Source organism: Talpa occidentalis, unplaced genomic scaffold, assembly GCF_014898055.3.
Source record: "Talpa occidentalis isolate TD23 unplaced genomic scaffold, MPIMG_talOcc4v2.1 talOcc4.13, whole genome shotgun sequence".
NCBI lineage: Eukaryota > Metazoa > Chordata > Mammalia > Eulipotyphla > Talpidae > Talpa > Talpa occidentalis.
Genome location: NW_023601322.1, coordinates 97,496,165 through 97,518,737, shown reverse-complemented (window position 1 = coordinate 97,518,737; position 22,573 = coordinate 97,496,165). Strand labels below are relative to the sequence as shown.

Below are 22,573 nucleotides of genomic sequence, written 5' to 3'. Positions count from 1 at the left end.
ACAAGGAGGCGTAACCCCAGGATTTAGCTGGTGCAAGACGCAGGGAAAAATGTGCCCAGGAGCCTTTACGAAGGAAACTCAAAAAGGACTTCGTCTTCAAAGTGAGTTTAAATTCACACTTGGAATCTCAACGCGGGCCTGGCGCATTCGGGCTGTCGGCAGTAACTACCCTGCCCCCCCCCCCCCAACTTTCATAGGTCAGTTACTTCGGTGCTCTCCCCCAGTCCTGGATCAGCTCTGCGGCCTCACCCAGGTCACTCGCCTCGCACAGGAATGGGGTGGGCTGGGGGGCTGGGGGTGTCTCCGGTCTCTGGAGAGTCCTAAGCACCGGCGTCCGGCCCAAGGTCAGCGTTCCCTGCCCCGCCCCCCCCCGGCCCCCCCAGTGCAGACAGACGGTCACCTGCAGCCCACGTCCTGCTCACCGCGTTCCCGCCGCGTCTGGGGGAGGCCGGGCCTGGCATCCAGGGGTCCGGGCCTGGGGTGGGCGCCTCCTGCCTTGCTGGGGTCCGGGTGCTGGGGCCCCGCGTCACGCGGTCGGGCGCTGGCCTGCGCCGCGCGCCTCCGGGTTTCCAGGGCGGCCGCGCGGGGGGTGTGCGGGGGGCAGCGCGCGGGAGCCCCGGGCTTTGGGGGCCCCCTCGCCGCGGGCGCGCCCGCCTCGGGGCGGCGTCGCGATGGGAGGCGCGCCGGGACGCAGCCAATCCGCGGCCCGGGCGCGCTGCTCCCGCCCCCCCCCCCCCCGCGCGGCCTCGGCCGGCTGCGTGCGCTCTCCCGGGCGGGCTCCGCGCGCGCCCCGCCATGGCCTCTCCCGGGGCGCCCGAGCCCCCCGCCCCAGGGGCGCCCCCCTCGGCGCGCGAGCCGCCCGGGCCCGGCGGGGCGCCGCTGCCGCTGCTGCTGCCGCTGCTGCTCGGCCTGGCCGCGCTGCTCGGCTGGGGCTGGCGCCGGCGCCTCCGCGCGCGGGGCATCCCGCCGGGGCCCGCGCCCTGGCCCGTGGTGGGCAACTTCGGCTTCGTGCTGCTGCCGCCCTTCCTGCGCGGGCGCACGCGGCTGTCCCGGCGCGCCGGGGCCGCGGGCGTGGAGCCGGGCGCCGCGGGCCCGCAGCTGATCCTGGCCGACCTGGCGCGCGTCTACGGCGACGTGTGCAGCTTCTTCATCGGCCACTACCTGGTGGTGGTCCTCAACGACTTCCGCAGCGTGCGCCAGGCGCTCGTGCAGCAGGCCGACGTCTTCAGCGACCGCCCGCGCGTGCCCCTGGTCTCCATCCTCACCAAGGAGAAGGGTGAGCGCTCAGGCCGCCGGGCGGGGGGCGCGGGCGGGGGCGCGGGGCTGCGCGGCCTGTGGACCCCGCGCCCGGAGGCGCTGGCGCGGCGCCCCCTGTCCTGGTGTCTTTTGAGATCTCACCGCCCTCAGGGGCCGGCGAGGCCCTCAAAGCCCCTGTCACAGGCGGGGGACCCCCTGGGAAGTGGGACGTGGGGATGGCGTGGCGCAGGCTCGGCCTTCCAGGCGCTTTGCAGGCCCGCCTGGAACCAGGCCTCTGCGCTCAGGCTGCGTCCCCGGGAGCAGCGGTGGCCGCGTTCGGAAAAAAGCGCATTTTCCTTTCAGCTTCTGAGTTTGAAGGGCATGGGTGGCCCCATAAACTGGAAAGTCCAGGAAACACCTTAGGAACCTGTTGGCAAACTGAGTGGGGAGGGGGTGCTGTACCCCCGGTTCGGCCGTGGGTCACTCTTGCAGGCTGGGAGACGTGTTGTCTGCTGCAAACAACGTATTGGCCTTTTACCCACTTTAGCTATTTAATTGATTGATTACTTTACTATTAATGTTCGGCTTCATTATCTTCCCCTTCTTGTTGGCTGCTTGGGACCCAGACATTTCTGTCCTGGCGGTGTTGGGCAGCAGTCCGCCGGGGGTCACTTCTAAGTCTTTCCCTCAGGGAGTGCTTTCTCCCTCCCCCCACCCAAGCTGGGCTCCCTGAGGTGTCCTGGCAGGAGGACTTTTTGGCCCCTGCAATATCTAAAGGAGCCTGGGTCATTGGGGACCTGGGGCCTGTGTGTGGGGGTTGCATACCAGCCTGGCATCCGGGAGGCCCGTCCCCCCTGCCCCGCCTCACACGGTACAGAAGCCCCCGAAGCATTTAGTGAATGAGCTGGTGCTTCCAGCCAGAGACCCAGGCTCTTTAGAACCAGATGGTTCTGCAGCAGGCTTGTTACTGCAGAGCAGTGAAGATTAATGAAGATCCTGATACTGGCATGACCCTCCGAAACACATGCGTGGGGCCGTAGTTCCCGCTGTGCCTGCTGCTGCTTCTCCCCGCACCTCTGTCCCCGTCTCATGGCCGCCTGCATTTCTTTTCTCTCTTTTTAGAAAAATCATGACGTCCACAGAGCCTACATTTTACCACCTCGGCCATCTTGCCATGCGCAGTCAGTGGCAGGAAGTCACATGCGCTGTGAAACCATCACCCCATCATAGGGTTCTTCTCGTCGCCAAACATGAGACTTTGTGCCCGTTAGACAAACGTTCAAACACCCTCTCTCTGTCTCTCCCGCCTCTGGCACCACTTCCTGCGCCCTGTCTCCCTGGATTAGACTGTTCTGGACGTCCCAGAAGGGGGATCTTAGGGTGTCTTGGTCATGATGTGGCTGGCGTCTGGCACTGCGCAGGACACTGTCAGGCTCGTGCCTGCTGCAGCCTGTGTGAGAACTGCCTGACTCTTTAAGACTGAGGGGTACTCCCCCGTGAGTGCAGACCGTGGCTGGGCTAGCCGTTCCCAGTGGACACTTCCCTCTGGCGCTTGTGAAAAGTGTGGCTGTGAGCCTGGTGAGTATAGAAATGCCTGTTCAAGTCCCAACTTCCAGGTTTTTTAGGTGTAAACTCAGACGTGGCATCACTTGACCCCATGGCCACGGCTTAAGTCTCTGCAGAGCCGCCCTGCTGTTTTCCAAGCTGCACCACTTGGCACCAGCAGGGACAGGGGCTGGGTCCACCCTCACCAACACAAGTGACTTTCTAGATTTTTCCTCAGACCTGCTGAAGTGTCATCTCCTTGAGAGTCTGTTCCCCGACATACTTCTGAAGCCCCATGGAGAGGTGAACTCCCCCTTTCTCCACAGCACCACTGTTTCATCCTAACCCCTCCCCACCAGCCCTGCGCCAGTCAGCCAGCTCGTCCTCAGTGCCTCTGCAGGCAGCCCCCCCCCCCGCCCCCCGTGCCGTCACATCTCTCCATCCATCTCTCGTCCCAGCCACCACGCGTCTCAGCTGCTGCTCAGACGCCCCTTCTCTCGCCTCCTTGGCTCTGCTCACATCTTTCAGCCTCACAGCCAAAGGGATCACTTTAAAAAAAAAAAAAACAAACCTGCCGTGAACCGGCCATGGGGCTCCTCAGCTCCTCGCCCTGCTGTGAGGTGGCTGGCCTGGTCGGCCTTCCTGACTCTCTCTCTGTCCACGCTCCTTACCTGCCATTGCCACCTGCTCTGGACACACCAAGCTGGTTCCTGCCCAGCGGAGCGGATGCAGGAACCTGGGTTAGTCACTGCCACTCACTCTACCTCATTGAGATTTTACTCATGAGCACAGGGAGGGGATCTGACGACCACCTCTGGAATGTGAGCTCCGGGAGCGAAGGTTGGTTCACTTTGCTGTTCGTTCACCGTCTCCCCAGGAGCTGGCATGGGGCGGTGATCGGGAGGGGAACGGTGCCTACAGCATCTGTGCACCCCTGGGCCACGTTGTGATGAAATTCATGCTGCAGTTTCTTCTAGCATTTCAGGGTGGCATTACATTTTCTTCTTCAAGGTCCTTTTTAGTGGGTATGTAGTTTAGTCAGCAATCTGTAGTAAGGTGGGCCCCATCTTTCAGCTGGAGACTAGTACAGTTTATCAGATGCCCCTTAACGTAGGAACAGACTAGAAGCCAGCTGAGTTGTGCTTCTGTATCTGACAGCACCACTTCTCCCACGAGATAGGGGCTTTTAGGCAATGCTGCTCTTATTCAAGTGGAGGTAGGTTGGGCTAATGTGCTGTGAAAGAACCGAGAGACATTTCTATTGCTGGCGAAGCTGATTGGCCTGAGATGGTAGAGCCAGAACCCACAGAAATGTCTGTGGATTAACTGGGCCAGAGAACAGATGAGTGGACAGATGAGGAATTTTTTCTTTTTTTGGTGGAGCTTTTCAGGAGTGCAGAGTGAAGGGGAGTGAGCTTATTTCCAGATGCCCATGGAAGAGTGAGGGGACAGGGGCCTCGTGAGCAGAGCTCAGGGTCAGCCTGAAGGAGACAGACCCCAGTGATGCAGTTGGCCAGGCTCTGCCCACCCTCCCACCCCTCCCCTACGGTTTCCAGGGGCAACACTGTCAAGTGTAAACTGTCCAGGAACAAGATGGGCAGACGATTCTGCAAGAGAACTGCTGCTAGGAAATAGAGGCCCGCAGCCCATTTCTCTGAGATGTTGGGAGGAGCTAATCTCTCTGGACGTGGTCCTTTTTACTTTGCAGCTGGTTTGCCAAACCTGTGGATGGATTTGTGAGGCTCACTTCTGTTGTTTTTTCACTCGAAGGGGTGTGGTTTCAAATTCCTTTGCATTTTGTTCCTGTCTGTGTCTTTAGCACCAAAATGAATGCGTTTTATACCAGAAGGTCATTCAAGCTCGTTCTGGAAGTAGGCTGACCAGACAGGTCATTGGCCCTTTAATGACATGAGCGCTGCTGTGGCGCGAGGCCACACGTGGACAAAGTTTCATGATAAGTAGCGTCCTGGGGACTCGGGGTGTCAGGGTCACCGGTTTAATCAGGAAGTTCCCCAGTACCCTTCAGGGTCCCTCCTGTCCCTTCTCTCTGGTCAGTGCTCCTGGGCAGTCCTCCTTTGGATCTGCTTGTCCCAACACGCACCGTGGCTGCCAGTCTGTATTCATGCTGGCGTGCTGAATTCTCCATTGGTACGCATGACCTTCCTTGTGTAAAATGTTTTTATTCTTTAACAAATCATTCTTGAGCAGGGAGTGCATTCTTACGCTTGGTTAATGAGAAGAAATAGCATCAGGATAAAAACCTCTATACCCATTTTCCTCTGGCCCCCGCCCTCCCATCACCTTCCTGGTGTCATGGTCCCTCCCTCGGTGCCCTTACAGGCGTGAGCCTGGGCAGCAGCCGGTGGCTAGGCCCAAGCGTGGATTGTATAACTTCTTCAGATGATTTCTGCTGAGGTTCTGCTGTCACCCCCACGACAGTGAGGCGAGCGGCAGCCTCAGCATGTCTGTCAGCACGGGACACTGGAGACCCAGGACTTGTGTTCTCGCTGCTCAGTGTGCGTTCTCTGTCCCCGGAAACCACGGCACAGAGCCCTTGAGAACTAGAGCCAGCATGGGTCGGGGCCCGGGCTGCCCCGTGCAGCCATTTCATTCTGCAAGAAAGAAAGTCGACACCTGGGTCACTTCAGTGTCTTTCCCCAAAGCCACGGCGCTGGCCGGTGGCAGAGCATGTGCTGTGATTTCTGCACTGTCCTGCTCAAGTTCCACGACATCGCCCGTGTGTCATGGAGCAAGGGACTCTGGAATTCCCTCCCGAAGGGGCATCTGGCTCCCGGGAGGACGGTCAGGGTCAGGCAACCCCAAGGTGCTTCGCTGCTCTTGTGGTGCCAGTGCAGGTGTGCTGGGGGCCAGCTGGCAATGCTGGCTGGAGAAAAGGGGCTGCCTGAACACCCTTCACCTTTCCGCTTATGACCTCAAGTAGAGACCGAGCAGAAACATGGGCAGAGAGGCCGCAAGGCAGTGGTGAGGAGGGTCCACTAGTGAAGCCCCAATTTTCTAACATTCCAGCTCTAACATTCCTTCCTCTCCTGTGGGGTTAACGAGCTGTCGTCTTACTGGCGCAGGGAAGTTAGGGTACACCCCTGGGCCTACATGAGGTTGAAAGAGTGTCCTGCAAAGGGCAGAACTTTGGGGCGACTGCACCAAGGCTCCGTCATCTGGCCGTCCCATCTGGCAAGGCTGTGATTGGTGCTGCCCGGGGGCCACCTTCGACCAATATGTTGGGCAATTTTTGTGATATCTAGTTCAAGCCTCTGCCCGTAGGCAAGCCCTCCGGCGGCCTGCCCGTGAGGTGGACTGCGCGGGGCTCTCGGGCGGGGCTCCTCGTGGAGCTCACCTGGCTGAGGGTCAGGAGGCGCCGTGCGGGACTGTCAGCGCCTTCCCACCCTGAGGCCCGCGCAAGTGCACTTTGCCTGTTCTGAACACAAGTGCCGGGCTAATACTCAGCCGTGCTGGCGGGGAGGTCCGTAGGCGGGGAACATTAGTAAACAGTGATTGCAAGGTACTTTCTTTTGTCACCTGAAATGACACCGCTTCATGACATTCATGGGCTTCTCAGGGACTAGCCTGGTCAGTGCTGGCCCCGGGGGTCTGGCTTCCCTCCACCACCACTCGGGCGGCTCCTGAGTAGAAGAGATTTGTAAAGAGTTTTTCAGCTAAGGCTTCCCAGGGAGAGGGGCTATTTCATAAGCAGTGATGTGCACAGAAGGGCCGGGGAGAGTTGTCTGGACACTTTGTGCAAAAGGTGTAGAATGTGGGAGGTGATTCGAGTTGAGATTTTTCCGAATATCCTGCTTAGACAAGTCGATGTGTTTTTAACCCATAAAAACTACAGTGAGCAAGACAGACCCTGAAATAATTGTTCTACATCAGCTATGACAATTATCTCACTAATCAAGGATAGAGAATAAAGTGAAACCAGTCAGACAGTCAGAGCCAAGGGTGCCCAGGGAACACTTTAAATGTAAAGGTTCGTGCACATCTCGCTTGTATCTAAATTATTTCAGACACAGAGTTTACACAGCAGTCAACACTCGTGTGCCCACTGTTCCTGTTTGCTCTGGGCTCATTAACAATACGTCTTTAGTGTGGCTTGTTAAAAATTTACATATGTCACAATATCTTTCTACCTCCTAACTTTGCTTGTTTATCTCCTCCCCTATTGGTAGGAATGGAGGGTTTCTAATTTTGATAGGTTGCTAGAGACTTGGAGCGAGAATCAGAGCCAGAAGTCTTGAAGATGGAAAACACGGCTGTGCTGACGTAGGCTTAAAGCACGGGGGAGGGCACTCGGGCCTCACCAGCTTTAGGGGAGCCTGATGCAAAATGAAACTAGGAAATGTAGCTAGAAAATGAAAGTGCATCTAGGGAAACAGAAAACAAGTGAGAGGAGCAGGGTCCCAGAGTCTGGGGCCTAGTGGCAGGGCAGGTATTTGGAATCGCCCCAAGAGGATCCCTGTGATCCCTGGGGAATTGCATAAATCCAAGCACTCGAAGGTTTTTATTACAGTAATATGTGTTATCGTCAAGCATGAAGCATGAAAACGGAGAACAGTTCTCTTGGAGGACTGGAGACCACCTGCGGTCACTGTTAACTTCGAGGCAGCCGTTCCTGACCTGTCTCTGTATCGCTTCTCTCTGAGTCTGTCTGTGCTGCCACACCAGTAGCTAAAGAAGAGAAATGCATCCCTCCTGCTTCCGGAGCCTGGGAACTCCAAGGTGAAGGCCCTGGCTGTGAGAACGGCTCCCTGGTTCACAGACAGGGCCTCGGGAAGCTCGGGACTAGAGGGACTCCCCATGCTTTACTCTATGGTGCCGGTCTGTTCCTAAAGGCTCTGCTCTCCTCACTCCATCACGCCCCAGGCCTCACCCCCCCATTATCATCACACTGGGCCTTAGGACTGAGCATGGATTTGGGGAGGGCACAAATACCCACCCTGTGTCAGCCTTCTAGTATTTTCCCATACATGTATTTATTTTTAAAAATGCATTTGCTTCCTTAAAATGGAATCACATGCTTCCTGCTCTTTAAAATTGTTATCACTCGCAGTAGTGTGACTGCAGGCCCACACAGCAGGTGCTTCTGCACAGCTCTCCAGCCCCGTGGGGCCTTCCTGGTGAGAACTTATAACCTCAGCTGCCCTGCCCATGAGCTGATTTGCAGTGGATTTTTGTTGTCACTGTCTAGCTTCCTCTGCAAAGAACAGTCCCTTCTTCTGAGTAACTGTTGCCCCATGTGGAACTCTGGTTGGAGCAGACGCCCTATCTCTCCTGGACTCCCCTCTCTGGCCACGGAGACAGTTCAGGGAAACCCCCACCCAAGGTGGATGGTTACACTGTCTCACGACCTTATAACAGTGCCAAGTCTTGGCCCAGAACTCCTGACTACAGATGTATCCTGCCCCACTTGGGGGTAAGGATTTATGCTCGTGGCATAGTTTGGAAACCTCAAGCCACAGAATAAAGCTAAGGTCTCCAAATTGGGGTACCTGCCTGAGCATTTGGAACCCTTTACCACTATGCTTCAGGATAGAGCTGAGTGTGCCAGAGCCACGTCTCCAGCCTGCTATGAATGGGGAGAGGCAGGTCTGCAGGGTTTGTGGGCTCTGCGGGAGCCGAGCCAGGCCGGCAGGAAGCACCAGAGCGAGCTCAGTGGCCTTGGTCTTCCCCGATGCTCTGACACCAGCTTTTCTTCTAGTTCCGCAGCCTATTGGCCTTTTCTTTTATTTTAAAGATTTATTTATTTATGCATACAAGAGCTGGGGTACAGGCCGGAGGTGTGAGGGGTGAGAGGATTCACCAGAGACAGAGCGGTGAGCAAAACAGGCAGATCCACTGAAACACACTGCTGAGGGGAGCAGCCGGCGAGTCAGGAGAGGTCTGCTGAGCACCATGTGGGAATCGCCCTGGCGGGGGATCGAACTCGTGCTGCAGTGACTGCAGACAGCTTCATAGGTTGCATCTTAACCCCTTGTGCTGCCAGGGAGGCTCCACCTATTGGCCTTTTTTGCTCCACTGCCTGGAGGTATTTTTTGTCATTCCCAACTGCAAGCATCCTGATGTTGACTTTGGAGCCATTTTTATTTTTTAGTGTTTTCCTCCTTGAAGTAAAGGTTTTGGTGTAACTCCCTGAATGCTGTCGCTAACAGTGTGGCAACTGCAGTGTGGAGCTGTGGCAACAGCAGGCTGGGCCAGAATGTCTCCCAGACACCCCCAAGGGCCCAGGCCGCTCTGGCCACACAGCCAGATGTTGAGTCTGCAACCCTGCAACCTTGATTCTGTTGTCCATCTCTTCCTGGCCTTCCAATGGCCAATTTGCTCTCCTGTGTCCTACATGTCCTTCCTCTCAGCTCCCCTGAAGATTCAGGCCACTGCCTGAAGATAATTTAGCTTGTGTTGAGACACCCTCTTTGACTTGGCTCAAATTCTTATTTTTTCTAAGAGGTGCCTTACATTCTGCCTCACTGACAAGTGAAGGGTCAGCTCCAATGTCCCCTCTTCCAGAAGGACTGCCTTCTCGGCTGCTGTGGTGTCCTCTCTGTCTACACGGCTGGTGTCCTCTCTGTCTACACGACTGCTTTATCACACCTCCAGCACACAGCACCCCCACAGCGCCATCCAACAGTGCAGCCTCCGAGCACCCTGCACTTAACGGTGAATAAAGACAACGGGTCACCCAGGTCCTCGCAAGGCACCGTAAGCTTCCTTAAAACAGGATAATGCCTGTGAAATGTATGTGTCCTCAGTCCTGGCACACAGGAGACACTCAGGAAAGTATTAGAAGAACTGATAGAAAAAGGCATTTTGCGAGCTAAAATGTTTCTGAAATTCAAATGTATCATTGAGAAGATAGCCGGTAGGTGATACAGCCGGAGGATCAGGCAAAGGAAAAATAAAGAAGTAGGACAAAGCAGAGATGTCTTCTGTGAAGTCTGAGCTGAGGCGATGCTAGTTGAAATGAGTGTCAAATCCCAAGGCTAGAAGGAGAGTCTATCCTGTGCAAGGAGAGAGGTGGCGCCTGGGCCTGGCTATCGTCTGCACGCTGCATGCAGGCAGAGAGTTGGCCGTGGCCATGCAGGGGAGACTCAGCTGCAGCTGCCTGGGCAATGCTTTGTGGGGCTTTAATCAAGCAAAGGGAGGCATCTGTTTTATGCAAAGTGAAGACATTTCCTTTCCTTCTCTGTCTTGACAATCACACAGTAAGCCAGCAGGCAGCACACAGTCCCGTACCGTGGTGTGTGAAGACAAAATGTGCCCGTGGCATTGGCAAGTGGCTTCTTAGAGTAGAGGGTGGCCCTGTGCGTCTGCACAGGGTAGGAGTGGGGTATGAGACAGTGGGTTCTGCAAACCCCCAAAAGGCTCCTGAATTGGAAATGATGACGGGAGACCAGGAGGGCTGAAAACAGATAGTTTGAAGGGCTCTGAGGTTTAGTGAGACCGGTTCCTCATGGCTCACCCCCCTGCAGAAAGGAAAAGTCGGTGCCCTGAGTAACCTGGGATTTTGTGACCTCTTGGCCCGTCCGGGATGCAGAGTGTGGGGAGCAGGGGCAGAGGGCTATCAGTGAGCATGTGAGTTAGAGAACACTGAACAGGTTTGGCCATCAGCAAAAGAGGGAACTTGGCCATCTTGGCCTGGACCCTGATCGAGGGAACATTCTCTCCCGACCTCCAATCTCTGTTGCAGTTTTCTTGCCATTTGGCTACACAAATAGCCGCAGACCCTGAGTAGCAAATTACAGTGGCTTCTGAACTATCTGTGTTCTGATTAAATTTTATTGGTAGGCCCTGCAATTTGAATGTCATGTGATACCCACATACCACAAAATATTCTTTGATTTATTTTCAACCTTGTAAAAATGCACAAATGCGTCTTAGCTCTCTAGCCATGCAAAAGGGCGCCTGGCTGGACTTGACCTGTGGGTAGTAGCTTGCTGGTCACCAAACTAGACTTTAAATAAGCATGTTAAAAGCTTAAGGGTGAGTAACCACCCTGTTTCTCACCAGGCAAAAGGAAGGGGGAAAGGAAGAAGAGACACAGCAACGCAATAGAAAGCTCAAATTAAAAAAGTTCAACTATACTAGAAATAAATTAGTAATCATATCAAATTTACATAGACTAAATTTATTGATTAAAATAATTGACTTTTTAAAAAATCCTAATGTTTTCAAAGAGACTCTTAATGTGCATAAGAGTACATTACAGTTCAAAATAAAGAAATGAAAAAATTATGTCAAGAACCTATTTTTTGGGACAAAATGTACTTTTAAGTTAAAACTTCATTGTTAAAGACAAGGAGGGCACTACGTGGTAATAAAAGGAAACTTTTTTTTTTTTAAGTAGGAAGATATAATACTTCTAAGGTTAAAAGTATCTAACAGTTTCTCTAGCATATATTTGTGTCTACTCAGCACCATAGATGGATACACAGAGATGTAAATGCATGACTGTAATATGTATCTACCTGTAGCAAAAAAATTACAGAATTGCAAAAAAAAAAACTTTGGACAAACACACCACTGTAGCAAACATTTTAGTGTAAGCATTTAAATAGTTGAGAGAACAGTCAGATAAAAATCTGATACACATAGAAGATTTGTTGGCAACAGTTGTTAAGCTTTCTCTCTAGGACACATAGAGTATACTCAGCATGTGCTTGCATAAAAATTCTTTTCAAGTTTACTTGGCAACTTTATTAAAATCAGTCACAATCGAGGCTAAAATACAGGCCTCTTCAATGTCAAAAATCACTATATGACAGGCCTCCCTGGTGGCCTAGGGGTTAAGTCTCAGCGCTATCACCACTGTGGCCTGCGTTCAATCCCTGGCCAGGGAGCTGACCCACATGGCGCAGCAGACCTCTCCTGTCTCCCGGCTGCTCCCCTCAGCAGGGTATTTCAGTAGATCCGTCTGTTGTGGTTTACACCCCAGTTCTTCTACACACACACACACACACACACACACACACACACACTCTCAGCATATGACAAATTAACCTAGGAGACAAAAGAGAATTATAATAAAAACAAATGTAAAACTTAAACTGGAACGAAAATACACGTGGACTACAGTGAAAGTGGTTACCAGAAGCAGTTGTAGAACCTTGTTTATCAATATGCAGGTCTGAATATTAATGAATTAGAGGACCAACTATAAGTGTAGAAGAAAGAATTAAAGAATAAACTCAAAGGAAAAAAAGAGGAACATGTCACTATTATTTTCAGCATATTTTTCAGAGAGAAAGATTACACCCTTGCTCATTTAGGCTGCCAGGATAGCCAGACAAGTACATCTATGGGAAAAGAAATTTATAGGCCACTTTCATTTATAGGTATGACTTAAAAAAAATCCAACACACTAGGAAATAAATCCAATAATATTTCTTAAAAAGCACAAAATTATCATATTGAGACGGATTTTTCTTGGATTGCAAATTAAGTGCATTTATCAGTAAAAAAGCAATTTGAAAAATTAATCTATACATTAAATACAATCCCAACCAAAATCCCAAGTCATTTGTTCACTCAAACACACACACTTTTGAAAAGAGTAAGGTGGTTGTTGGTGGTGGGAGGCTTCCTGGTAGATATTAAAACTCATCATAAAGTTTTATTGTATAGTAACAATAATTAATGCACAGTGATAAAAGAAATAGTCATGGTAGGAAAAGACTTGTGAAATAAGATACACAGCGTAAATAATAGAGACAAGTGCAGCTATCTTTAAACTAAAAACTTACTTTATCAAGTAATGGAATTCACAAAATGATGAACAGTTTGCATGATGGGGAAAACACCTACTATGCATCTAGTGTATATAAGAAAAAGAAATTTGCGTAGGGCCTCCCCGGTGGCGCGGCGGTTGAGCGCTGGGTTGCGGAGCTGCCCGCGGCCTCTGCAGCACCGGTTTGATCCCCGGCTGCTCCCTGGCCACCAGAGGAGGGTCCCACATGGCGCGCAGACCTCTCCTGCCACCCGCTGCTCCCTTCAGCAGTTTACTTTGGTCCTTCTGCCTGCTCTGCTCCCTGCCCTGGCTCTGGTGAATTCTCACCCTCCCGTGCTTCTGACTGTACCCAGTGCTTGTATAAATAAATAAATAAATCTTTACAAAAAAAGAAAAAAGAAATTTGCATAGTCAATAATGCAGATCTCAGAGCGGGAAGCCTGGTGAAGGCCCATGAGAACTGCCCTAGCTGGATGCTGACAATCAGGGGGAAATGCAAATAGAAATCCATTGTTAATGACATGGGGACCAGGAATGTGCCCATACCTTGCTGTTTACTCATTTTTCTTTTAATTTTCCTGCAGGAATGCTTGAGTGTGCTAAGGTGGAAGGAAAAAACCCACCACTCTGGGTACTTTATATTTTGTGTTTCAAAAATGATTGCCCCACTTATAAATAGTAGCCATAGATATTTGAAGATAATGTCTCTGTGCTTGGTTGTGGTTAGCCTAGAAGGCCCAGATGGGCATGTGTCTGTGCACAGCTTCCAACACTGAAACCCTCAAGCAAACTGTGATGATAAGTATCAGAGTTTTTGCTGATGCCCTCTAAAAAAAAGATAGTTCTTAGAAATGCATAAATATGTTGTTTTTCTTGGTTAAAAAAAAAAATCTGATGTTGTGGGGAGAAGAAGCCAGAGGGAATCCTGGAGCAGCTGGAGAGGGGGCAATCTCAGCCCTGACCTCAGTCCACCTCAGCCTCCAGGGAATAAAATTTCTAATATGTTAAAAAAAAATCCAATGAAATACATTTCAGTCCTCTGGTTGGCAAAAGTAAAGCACAGACAAGTATCAAGTGTTGGTCACTATTTGGAACAAACAGGAACATTGGTTTGCTTTTGGTGGGTGTACTTCTGCGGCAATCTCCACTTTGGAGAGGAATTTGACAGTGTCTGTTCACATTGAAGATGGACTCACTTTATGACTTATCCATTTATACCTTGCAATGACCTCAGAATTCTGAGGGAGTGGGAAAATCCCTAAAATCTTTCTGAAATTCTCTAGAAATTTGCCTCCCCAGCATCCTTTCTCAGGAAACTACTAGAGGATGTGCTTCAGCAAAATAAGAAAGTAAAACAAGAAAGCAGGAGACACAGAAGCCAGGAAATGGACTAAACTCAGGAGAGCCCTGGAAGGTTCTAGGAGATTCTAGATTGGGGAGTCACAGCAATCCTGGACAGAGGTCTAGACAGCAAGCTGTGCAGATGTGAGCAGACAGGTGCAAGACTTCAGGGAGGAAAATGGAACTGATGAATCACCTAAGAGGTGGAGAACTTGCTGGAACAAGAGAAAGGCACACAGTGGTATGCTATGAAATAGCTGACAGGAAACAGGGAATATTCGAGAAAGATCGTACATGCCATCAGTCATTCTGCTGGGTTTGCTGGTGGGACACTTGGAACAAAATAGAAAATCAAATACAATGTAGTTGTGTGAACTTTACATTCCAGGGCTTGTAAATTAGGATGGTTTAGACTCCCTGCCAGCTGTTCAATTCCAACAGTGATGGCTTCTGTGCTGATTCAGCTGGGCTCTTGACTTACTCAGTTCACACTTAACAAGATGAATAAACCCACATCCTGGTCACCCAGCACCAGGCCAGGAGCTGGGGTTTAATGGTGAGTGCCGCCAGGTAACTCCCTGCCCACGCAGGGCATCTATTGTGCATTGGTTCAGAGCTTAGAGCGGGATGGTGAGCAGCCTGAAATATCTTGAAGGTCTGCACACATGCATATGAATGAAAATAAGATTTTGAAATTTATACCAACTCTAGAAATTGCCTTCCATTTCACCGGGAGCCAGTGTCCCTCATGGTGAACTGTAGCAGATTCTGGTGATCCAATTGGACGTGGTTTTTGTCATCAGCAGCCTGCAGTGTCTTGACAGCTATGTTCTGCTCACCGCTGCTCTCGGCCGTCCATCTCTGTGTGCTTTGCATGGGGGCTAAGTGGCACTAGGTAGGTCCTGCTTAACCTCTCAGGCGTAGCCTCCCTCACCTTCTCTCTGCTTGTCCTTCTGCAGGGATTGTGTTTGCACGTTACGGCCCAGTCTGGAGACAGCAGAGGAAGTTCTCCCACTCGACGCTCCGTCATTTTGGCTTGGGGAAGCTGAGCCTGGAGCCCAAGATCATCGAGGAGTTTAAATACGTGAAAGAGGAGATGCAGAGGCACGGAGACAAGCCCTTCAGCCCCTTCTCCGTCATCAACAGCGCCGTCTCCAACGTCATTTGCTCTTTGTGTTTCGGCCAGCGCTTCGAGTCCAGTAACTGCGAGTTTAAGCGGATGCTCGATCTCATGTCGCGGTCGCTGGAGATCTGTCTGAATAGCCAGCTCCTGCTGGTCAACATCTGCCCCTGGCTCTACTACCTTCCCTTCGGGCTCTTCCGGGAATTAAGACAGATAGAAAAGGATATAACCATTTTCCTGAAAAAAATCATCAGAGACCACCGAGAGTCTCTGGATGTGGCGAACCCGCGGGACTTCATAGACATGTACCTGGCCCACGCGCAGGAGGAGCGCAGGAGTAACAGCGGCAGCAGCTTCGACGAAGACTACTTGTTTTACATCATCGGGGACCTCTTCTTTGCTGGGACCGACACCACAACCAACTCGTTGCTCTGGTGCCTTCTCTATATGGCACTGAACCCCGACGTGCAAGGTGATTGGTAGCTGTTTCCTTTATTCGTGGCATGACCAGGTTGTTTAAATCAGGGTCGGCACCCCACCCTTGGGGATCCCATGGTTTCCTTTTTTTTTAAAGAAGATTTATTTATTTATGCACACAAGAACTGGGGTACAGACCAGCGGTGTGGAGGGTGAGAGGATTCACCAGAGACAGAATGAGGAACAGAACAGGCAGATCTACTGAAATACACTGCTGAGGGGAGCAGAGGGAGACAGGAGAGGTCTGCTGTGCCCTGTGGGTCAGCTCCCTAGGGGATAGAACTGAGACTTTAACCCCTGTGCCACCAGGGAGACCCCCATGGTTTTAATTCTAAGTGGTCTCTTTGGGCTGGAAATACTTGTGCCTCTGAGGGATTGTGGGTGGTGATGCTCCAGGTACCTAGGCTGTGGGACGGACATCATGACTTGCTTGCCCCAGCTTTAGTCTCTGCGGGTCTGGCTTTGTGTGAAATCTGTGATGCAGAAAGAACTTTAGAGCCAGTGGCATTTTAGAGCTGAGGGGAGTTGTGATGATCTGAGCCCACCCACCTTGTTCTGAAGGTTAGAGAACAGAGAGAAGGGCAGGGGAGAAAAAAAAAGGCAAGAAATAAAAAGAAAAAGAGAGAACCCAGAGAAAGTTCTGTGACTTTCACAAGGTCACACAGCTCGTTCCTCCACACCGAAAGATGTATGGTGGTGAAGCCCTGTGCACTGTCAGCCTCTGGTGTATCTAAAATCAGGGTGTTGGCAGGACGGCATTCCTTTCTGAGGCTCTTGCCGCCTCTCCCAAGCCAGGGCTGCTGCCTCTCGTCATTCCCCCACAGTCACAGCTCCCTCCAACTCTGAACTCAACCCGGAAAAGGCCTCCAATTTAAGAATCATGTACATAGATGGATGCACTAGAATGCCCAAGGTCATGTCCCCAGCATGTCCGCAGGGACCATTTCTGCCAGCGCTCCCTCCTTGCTCTTCCTGGCTGGTTAGCTCTGGTGGCAAACTGCGCTGACCCCTGCTAGCTTAACGCACCCAGCATTCATCACCCCACCTAGTTGCTAAGGACCAGGAGTCCAGGCAGCACTTCCGAGGCGGTCTGGCTGAGGGTCTCCTGTGAGGCTGTCACCAAGGAGTTGGCCATCACAGACTTGACTGGGCCTGAAGGAGCCACCTGCAGCATGGCTCCTCCTGTGACTGGGCTGCCCCGTGGCTCTAACGCGGCTGCTCCGCCACAGCCTGTGAGCCAGGAGACAGCGCGTGGCTCACACGGGCTCAGAACTGACGTGCCGTCACGTCTCCATGTCTGCTGGCCGCAGACCAACTTGGTGTGGGGGAGGGGGAGACCGTGGTGTGAACCCAAGAGTCAGGGTGCAGTGGGGGCTGTGTTGGGTGCCACCTGTTGCTGCACGTAAAAAATGGGAGTGCCAGCCTCGTGTCTACGTGGGGGTGATGCAGAGTGGCCCGTGGGCGCAGAGGGCATCTTTTTTTACAGCTTTATTTTTTATTCTATCTTTCTTAAATTATGTTTACTGAAGTACGGCAGGCTGACATCTTTGTATCTGTCCTGAGCGTTAGGGGTCCAAGCCCTGACAGTGTGTACTTTCACTCACTACCCACCACCAGCCTCTCCACCCTATTTCGTTGGCCCCTCTCCCCTTTGCTGTGGCCTCCGGTGTGCCGTCAGATATTGAGAGTTCGTGACTGGTTCGGCTTGGACTCATCGGCGGTTGTGTTTCTGTATATTCCACATGCAGTGATGCCGCCCGTCCATTTGTCTTTCTCCTCCTGACTTACTCGCTGAGCACTTTCCTTTCCAGTTCTTCCATGTTGCCACGATGGCAGGAGTTCATCCTTTTTTATTGCTGGTGGCTATTCCATTTGTGTGTGCATGTGTGTGTGTGTGTTGTGCGTGTGTGTGCACACCATATTTATCTGATCTACTCCTCTTTCCTTGGGCGCTGAGGCTTTTTCCATCACCGGGCATTGCAAACAGGACTGCAGTGAGCATAGGCGTGCAGCTCTCCCCTTGAACCTGTGCTTTGCATTCTTCGGAGAGATACATCTACGGGTGGAATTGCTGGGTCATGTGCTAGCTCCATCTTTGAGGAACCTGCTTACTGTTTCCACAAGGGCTGGGCCAGTCCACATCCCCATCACAGCTTACGAGGCTGTTTTTCTCCCCATTGTCCTGCTGACCTCCTGGAAAGTCACAGGATGCGCTGGGGGCTCTCGAAGATCTGACCCTGCTCGTGTGCATCCGAGGGCAGCCTCAACGCTCCTGACTTATCTTCTGGTTGTTTCCCTCTATTTGTACAGCAAAGGTTCACGAAGAAATTGAAAGGGTCATCGGTCCTGACCGCGCCCCCTCCCTCACGGACAAGGCCCAGATGCCCTTCACGGAGGCCACCATCATGGAGGTGCAGCGGCTGACGGTGGTGGTGCCGCTCGCCATCCCCCACATGACCTCGGAGGAGACAGGCAAGTCCAGGCTTCCTCCCTGGGCGCCCATGAGGTCCCTGAGTGAGGAGGTGTTGGGGTGAGAGAGTGGGGACTGTCGTAGCTTGCTCCTTCTGCGGGTTCAGCATCACGCTGTGGACAGCTGAATGTCGGGGGCGTTATCCATTTCCCACCAGGTGGCCTTCTTGGCAGAAAATACTCCAGCGCTAGCAGGGTCCCCTCCCATGGAGGTCAGAAGAGTGAGTCTAAATATGGAATTGAGGATTTTAACTGGGGATCCTCCCACCTCCATGTTGGCAGTTCTACAGCGAAGCCTCAGTGTGAGAGAATTAGAAGGGCCCACCGAATCGAAGGCACATGTTTGAACCCTTCACCTATGGTGCCTTTGTCCATTTGGTCACACCCAACTCCTGTAAACGTCCCTCCTAACAAGGAATTGTCCTCCCTTGGAGGCAGCCGGTGGTGTCACAGGCTCACATCTGGTTGTAAGTTAGGAGCCAGCTGCAGGCGGCTGGGCGCACCTGCGGCCCCTGTCCTAGCACCACCGGGCATCTCTCTTCAGGCACTGGTCAGAGCGCAGTCACGTGCCCCAGGGGAGGAGCTGGGTCGGCTTCCCTGTACACACCCAGTGATCTAGGTTTACCCCCCTCGCCAGACTGTTGTGAGGGAATAGAAGACTGAGCTGGAAAGCGTTGTACAAGGGCTAGGAATCTCTGCCTCTTGGGACCGTTTTCCCAGAGTGCCCCACTGTGGCTGTTTTGGGGTTTTGTTTTCATTGTCCTGTTTTTGTGGCTTGATTTAATTAACTAGCTCGCTATCCATCAGCTCCCGTGCCCTGTCTCAGGCAGGGTGTGATGTGGACGGGACACCGGGGGATTAGATTTTCTCCCTGCCCACAAATACCTGAATGTTCAGACTCAGCCTATTCAGATGCTAGGTATATAAGTAGATTTTTGTTTTTCAGCTCGTGATTTAGAGACACTTTTTAGTAACAGTGTGCTGAGTGACCGTGTTCTTTTGTTTATTTCAGTGCTCCAAGGGTATAGGATTCCTAAAGGCACACTGATCTTACCCAACTTGTGGTCAGTACACAGAGACCCAGCCATTTGGGAGAAGCCCAATGATTTTGATCCGAATCGATTTCTGGATGATCAAGGACAACTAATTAAAAAAGAAACCTTTATTCCGTTTGGGATAGGTCAGTTAAAGTTTAATTTTTTTAATGGCATAATTTAAAAAAGGAGAACTCAAATTATTATTTTATTATTTCAAGATTAAAAAAATCTTTTTATTGGCAAGCTAAGAGAAGATAAATCTTCTCTAATGTACCTCCGCTTTGCTCATTTCAGATGTTAAAAACAAAATGAAAGCAATTTGTTGTACACCTGTCAGTATGGGGCCAGCCTTTCTTTCTGGGCTGCCCAGGGACTGTAGGAGTGGAGGCAATGTGACCTCTCTTGAGGTGGGTTGGGGGGGGGGTCCTCCAATCTCACAGGTTTCTCCTTTAACTTCCTAGACTACGACATTGGGGTGTAGAAATGGGATGCCCCGGAGATCCTTATTGCACTCATTTTCCCCTTGATCTTCCAACTAAGAGCAAGGTAGGGACGAGACATGGAACTTGTCTCCAGTTCCTGTCTAGGATGAGGTCAGCGTTTATTAGTCCACGCGTGAGCGTTGGTGTGCAGAAATTCTCATCAGTGTATATCGTGGGAGACCATCAGGGCTGCCTTCTTTTAAAGCTTTATCTGTATTGGAAACATTCAATCTAGATGGTTCACACAGCTTGCCCTTCCTGGGAGAGGGGCAGGGATGGTATTGTAATTTTGCTTTTTCTGATCTCATTTTCAGGGAAGCGGGTGTGCATGGGAGAGCAGCTGGCAAAAATGGAGCTGTTCCTGATGTTTGTGAGTCTGATGCAGAGCTTCCGGTTTGCGTTGCCGGAGGATTCTGGGAAGCCCATCCTCACTGGAAGATACGGCCTCACTTTGGCCCCACATCCATTTAACCTGATCATTTCGAAGAGATAAAGGGCATCTCCGAGCAGAGGGGTGAACAGAACGCTGGTGTATGACCTTTCAAACAGATTCCTCCTTCTGCCCTTGACAGCAGATCGCCGCCCCGAGGACCCAAGCCAGGCTCAGGTTTGAGGGGAACTGCAAAGTGTGTCTAGGCCATGGGCGCTCTCGTTGGAGGCGTCTCAGCACATGGCTCCTGCCCTTGTGGTGCTGCTTGCCCGTGACTTCATGCTGGGGTCAGCGCGCCAAATAGGGAAGCTGGGGGTCCCAATTCCCTCCCGCCAGCGAACCTGACCCCTGGCCTCTCAGCCTCTGTCATCCCCCGTCAGGCGCGAGGCCTAACATGTGCCTTCTCTCTAGCTCCCTCTTCCTCCCAGGATGCTCCGTGTCTCTTCTGATAGCATCAAAACTGGGGGGTGGCTCTGGATTCCAGGCGAGATGATTCCTGCTTACCGCCAACGCTGCGAGCAGGACACCCCCAGATATGCTGTGGGGGTGCTTTTGAATTGCACTAAGCCTTTGCAATAGCAAGTTCTTCCTCCCTGAAGCATACCTGCCTTTTCTGCATTCCTGTGTTGGTAGCTTCCTTGAGGGAATGCTGAAATCAGGTGTTTATAAACGATTACATGATTACATATAATGCCTTACACTGAAGCACTTTAAAAACATCTTTGCCAAAGGGCTGTCTGTGTTTTCCTCGAATCTGTCGATATTTTACTACTTTTACTTGAAATGTGAAAACAAGAGCACTTTGTTTTATAAATCTGCCCAGTAAGAGATGTCTAGTCCCCACCTTTAGCCTAATTTCAGATGCTTTCATTAAACTTTTGATTTTGTCTAAGACAGTGTTATGCTGGGTTTGTTTTACCTTCATTGTAAACAAAATTCATGACATTCTGTTGTCAGATGTCAAGATAGGAAATAGAAGAAGGAATAGACCTTCCTGGGGAGAGGCCTCAATGGCCAATTCGCCTGATCTTCAGGTACAATTCTTTTCAGAAGCCCTGTGGGAGCACTCACCACCCTGCGCTAGCATAGTCCGTTTCCTTTTTCCTTTTTAAAAATTGTATCCTTTTTTTATTGAGGCAAATTTGGTTTACAACACTCTATATGGTTCTGGGCTATAGAGTCACACCTCTTCAGATATATGTTACCACACCACACCCACCACGAATAACCCCCCACCACAGTCTGTTGGACCCCCTCTTCCCTTTACTCTTCTCCTTCCTCTGGTAGCCTCAATTCTGCAGTCAGTTGTCTAGGGCTCGTTTTGCTTTAGGGTTGTCTGTTCCTTTGCTTTGTTTCTTTATATTCCACCTGACTTATTTTGCTTAGCATAATTCCCTCCAATTCCATCCATCTTGTTGCAATTGATCAGATTTCAACTTTCTTTTTCACAGCTGAGTAGTATTCCATTGTGTATGTGTGCCATAGCTTCTGAATCCACTCCCTGAGGCTGGACACTTAGGTTGTTTCCTTAACTTGGCTATTGTAAATAGTGCTGCAGTAAATAAACAGGAGTACAGATACTTCCTCAAACCTTGTTTACAAAAAATGTTGGCGAGGATGTAGAGGGAATGGAACCCTCTTACACTGTTGGTGGGACTTTCCAGCCTCTATGGAAAACAGAGTGGAGGTTTCGGAAAATATTAAAAATATACCTATCATATGATCCAGCAGTTCCACTCCATTCCTAGGAAATCCATTCTGGAAGGGCACAGCCAGTTTCTGATTTCCCTCACCAGAGTCAGCATTAGTGCAGAGAAGGGTAGATCCACACCAACCTCTGTGGCAAGGCACTGAGTACCTGTCTCTATTACAGCCCAGTAAGAAGTGCCTTGTAAACCCTTGAACCTTGGGCTTACTGCTGGATAAGCCCCCGTCTGTTTTTACCATGGCCTTACCTTCCTCTCCGAGGTCACAGCCCAGTGCCCCTTCTTCATGGAGGGGTCCCACTGATACACTCTCTTTTTTTTTTTTTTTAATTTTATAGAGGCATGTTTTATTTATTTATTTATTTGTTTGTTTGCTTGTTTTGTTTATACATGCACTGGGTACAGTCAGAAGCGCGGGAGGGTGAGAGAATTCACCAGAGCCAGAGCGGGGAGCAGAGCAGGCAGAAGGACCAAAGTACACTGCTGAGGGGAGCAGCGGGCGGCAGGAGAGGTCTGTGCGCCATGCGGGACCCTCCTCCAGTGGCCGGGGAGCAGCCAGGGATCGAACCAGCGCCGCAGAGGCCGCAGGCAGTTTTGCAACCCAGCGCTCAACCGCTGCGCCACCGGGGAGGCCCTGATACACTCTCTAAATGGCCTTTCCCTGCTTTGGATTGAGTGTTTGTGTGCCCCAAACTCACTGAAACTTCTCCCCAGTGGGTGGGACTGGGAGGTGGCAGCAGGAGGTGAGTACATCAGGAGAGGAGCCCTCAGGGACTAGGGTTCTTGTGAAAGGAACCAGGGCCCCAGGTCCTCCTTGTCCTTCTGCCATGAGAATGTGGCATGAGCCAGGATCCAGCTCTCAGCAGAAGTGAGTCCTCCTGTACCTCATTGGACTTCTGGCCTCCAGAACTGTGGGGAAGATCTTTCTGTTATTTATAAGATACTTGGGTATAGTAGCTATATTGTATTTTTGTATCTATAGTACTGA

The 22,573-nt window shown here is 51.4% G+C and overlaps 1 protein-coding gene across 1 annotated transcript; it reads left to right on the top strand.

The window, feature by feature from the left end:
- Positions 1-882: 882 nt before the first annotated feature.
- LOC119242947 (cytochrome P450 2U1) lies at positions 883-21,909 on the top strand (the record flags this gene model as incomplete). Its single annotated transcript, XM_037508368.2, has 5 exons — positions 883-1,276; positions 14,821-15,456; positions 17,772-17,933; positions 18,943-19,110; positions 19,764-21,909. Coding segments are annotated over 5 exons (1,539 nt in total), but the record flags the coding sequence as incomplete, so codon positions are not given.
- Between the last annotated feature and the right edge of the window lie 664 nt (positions 21,910-22,573).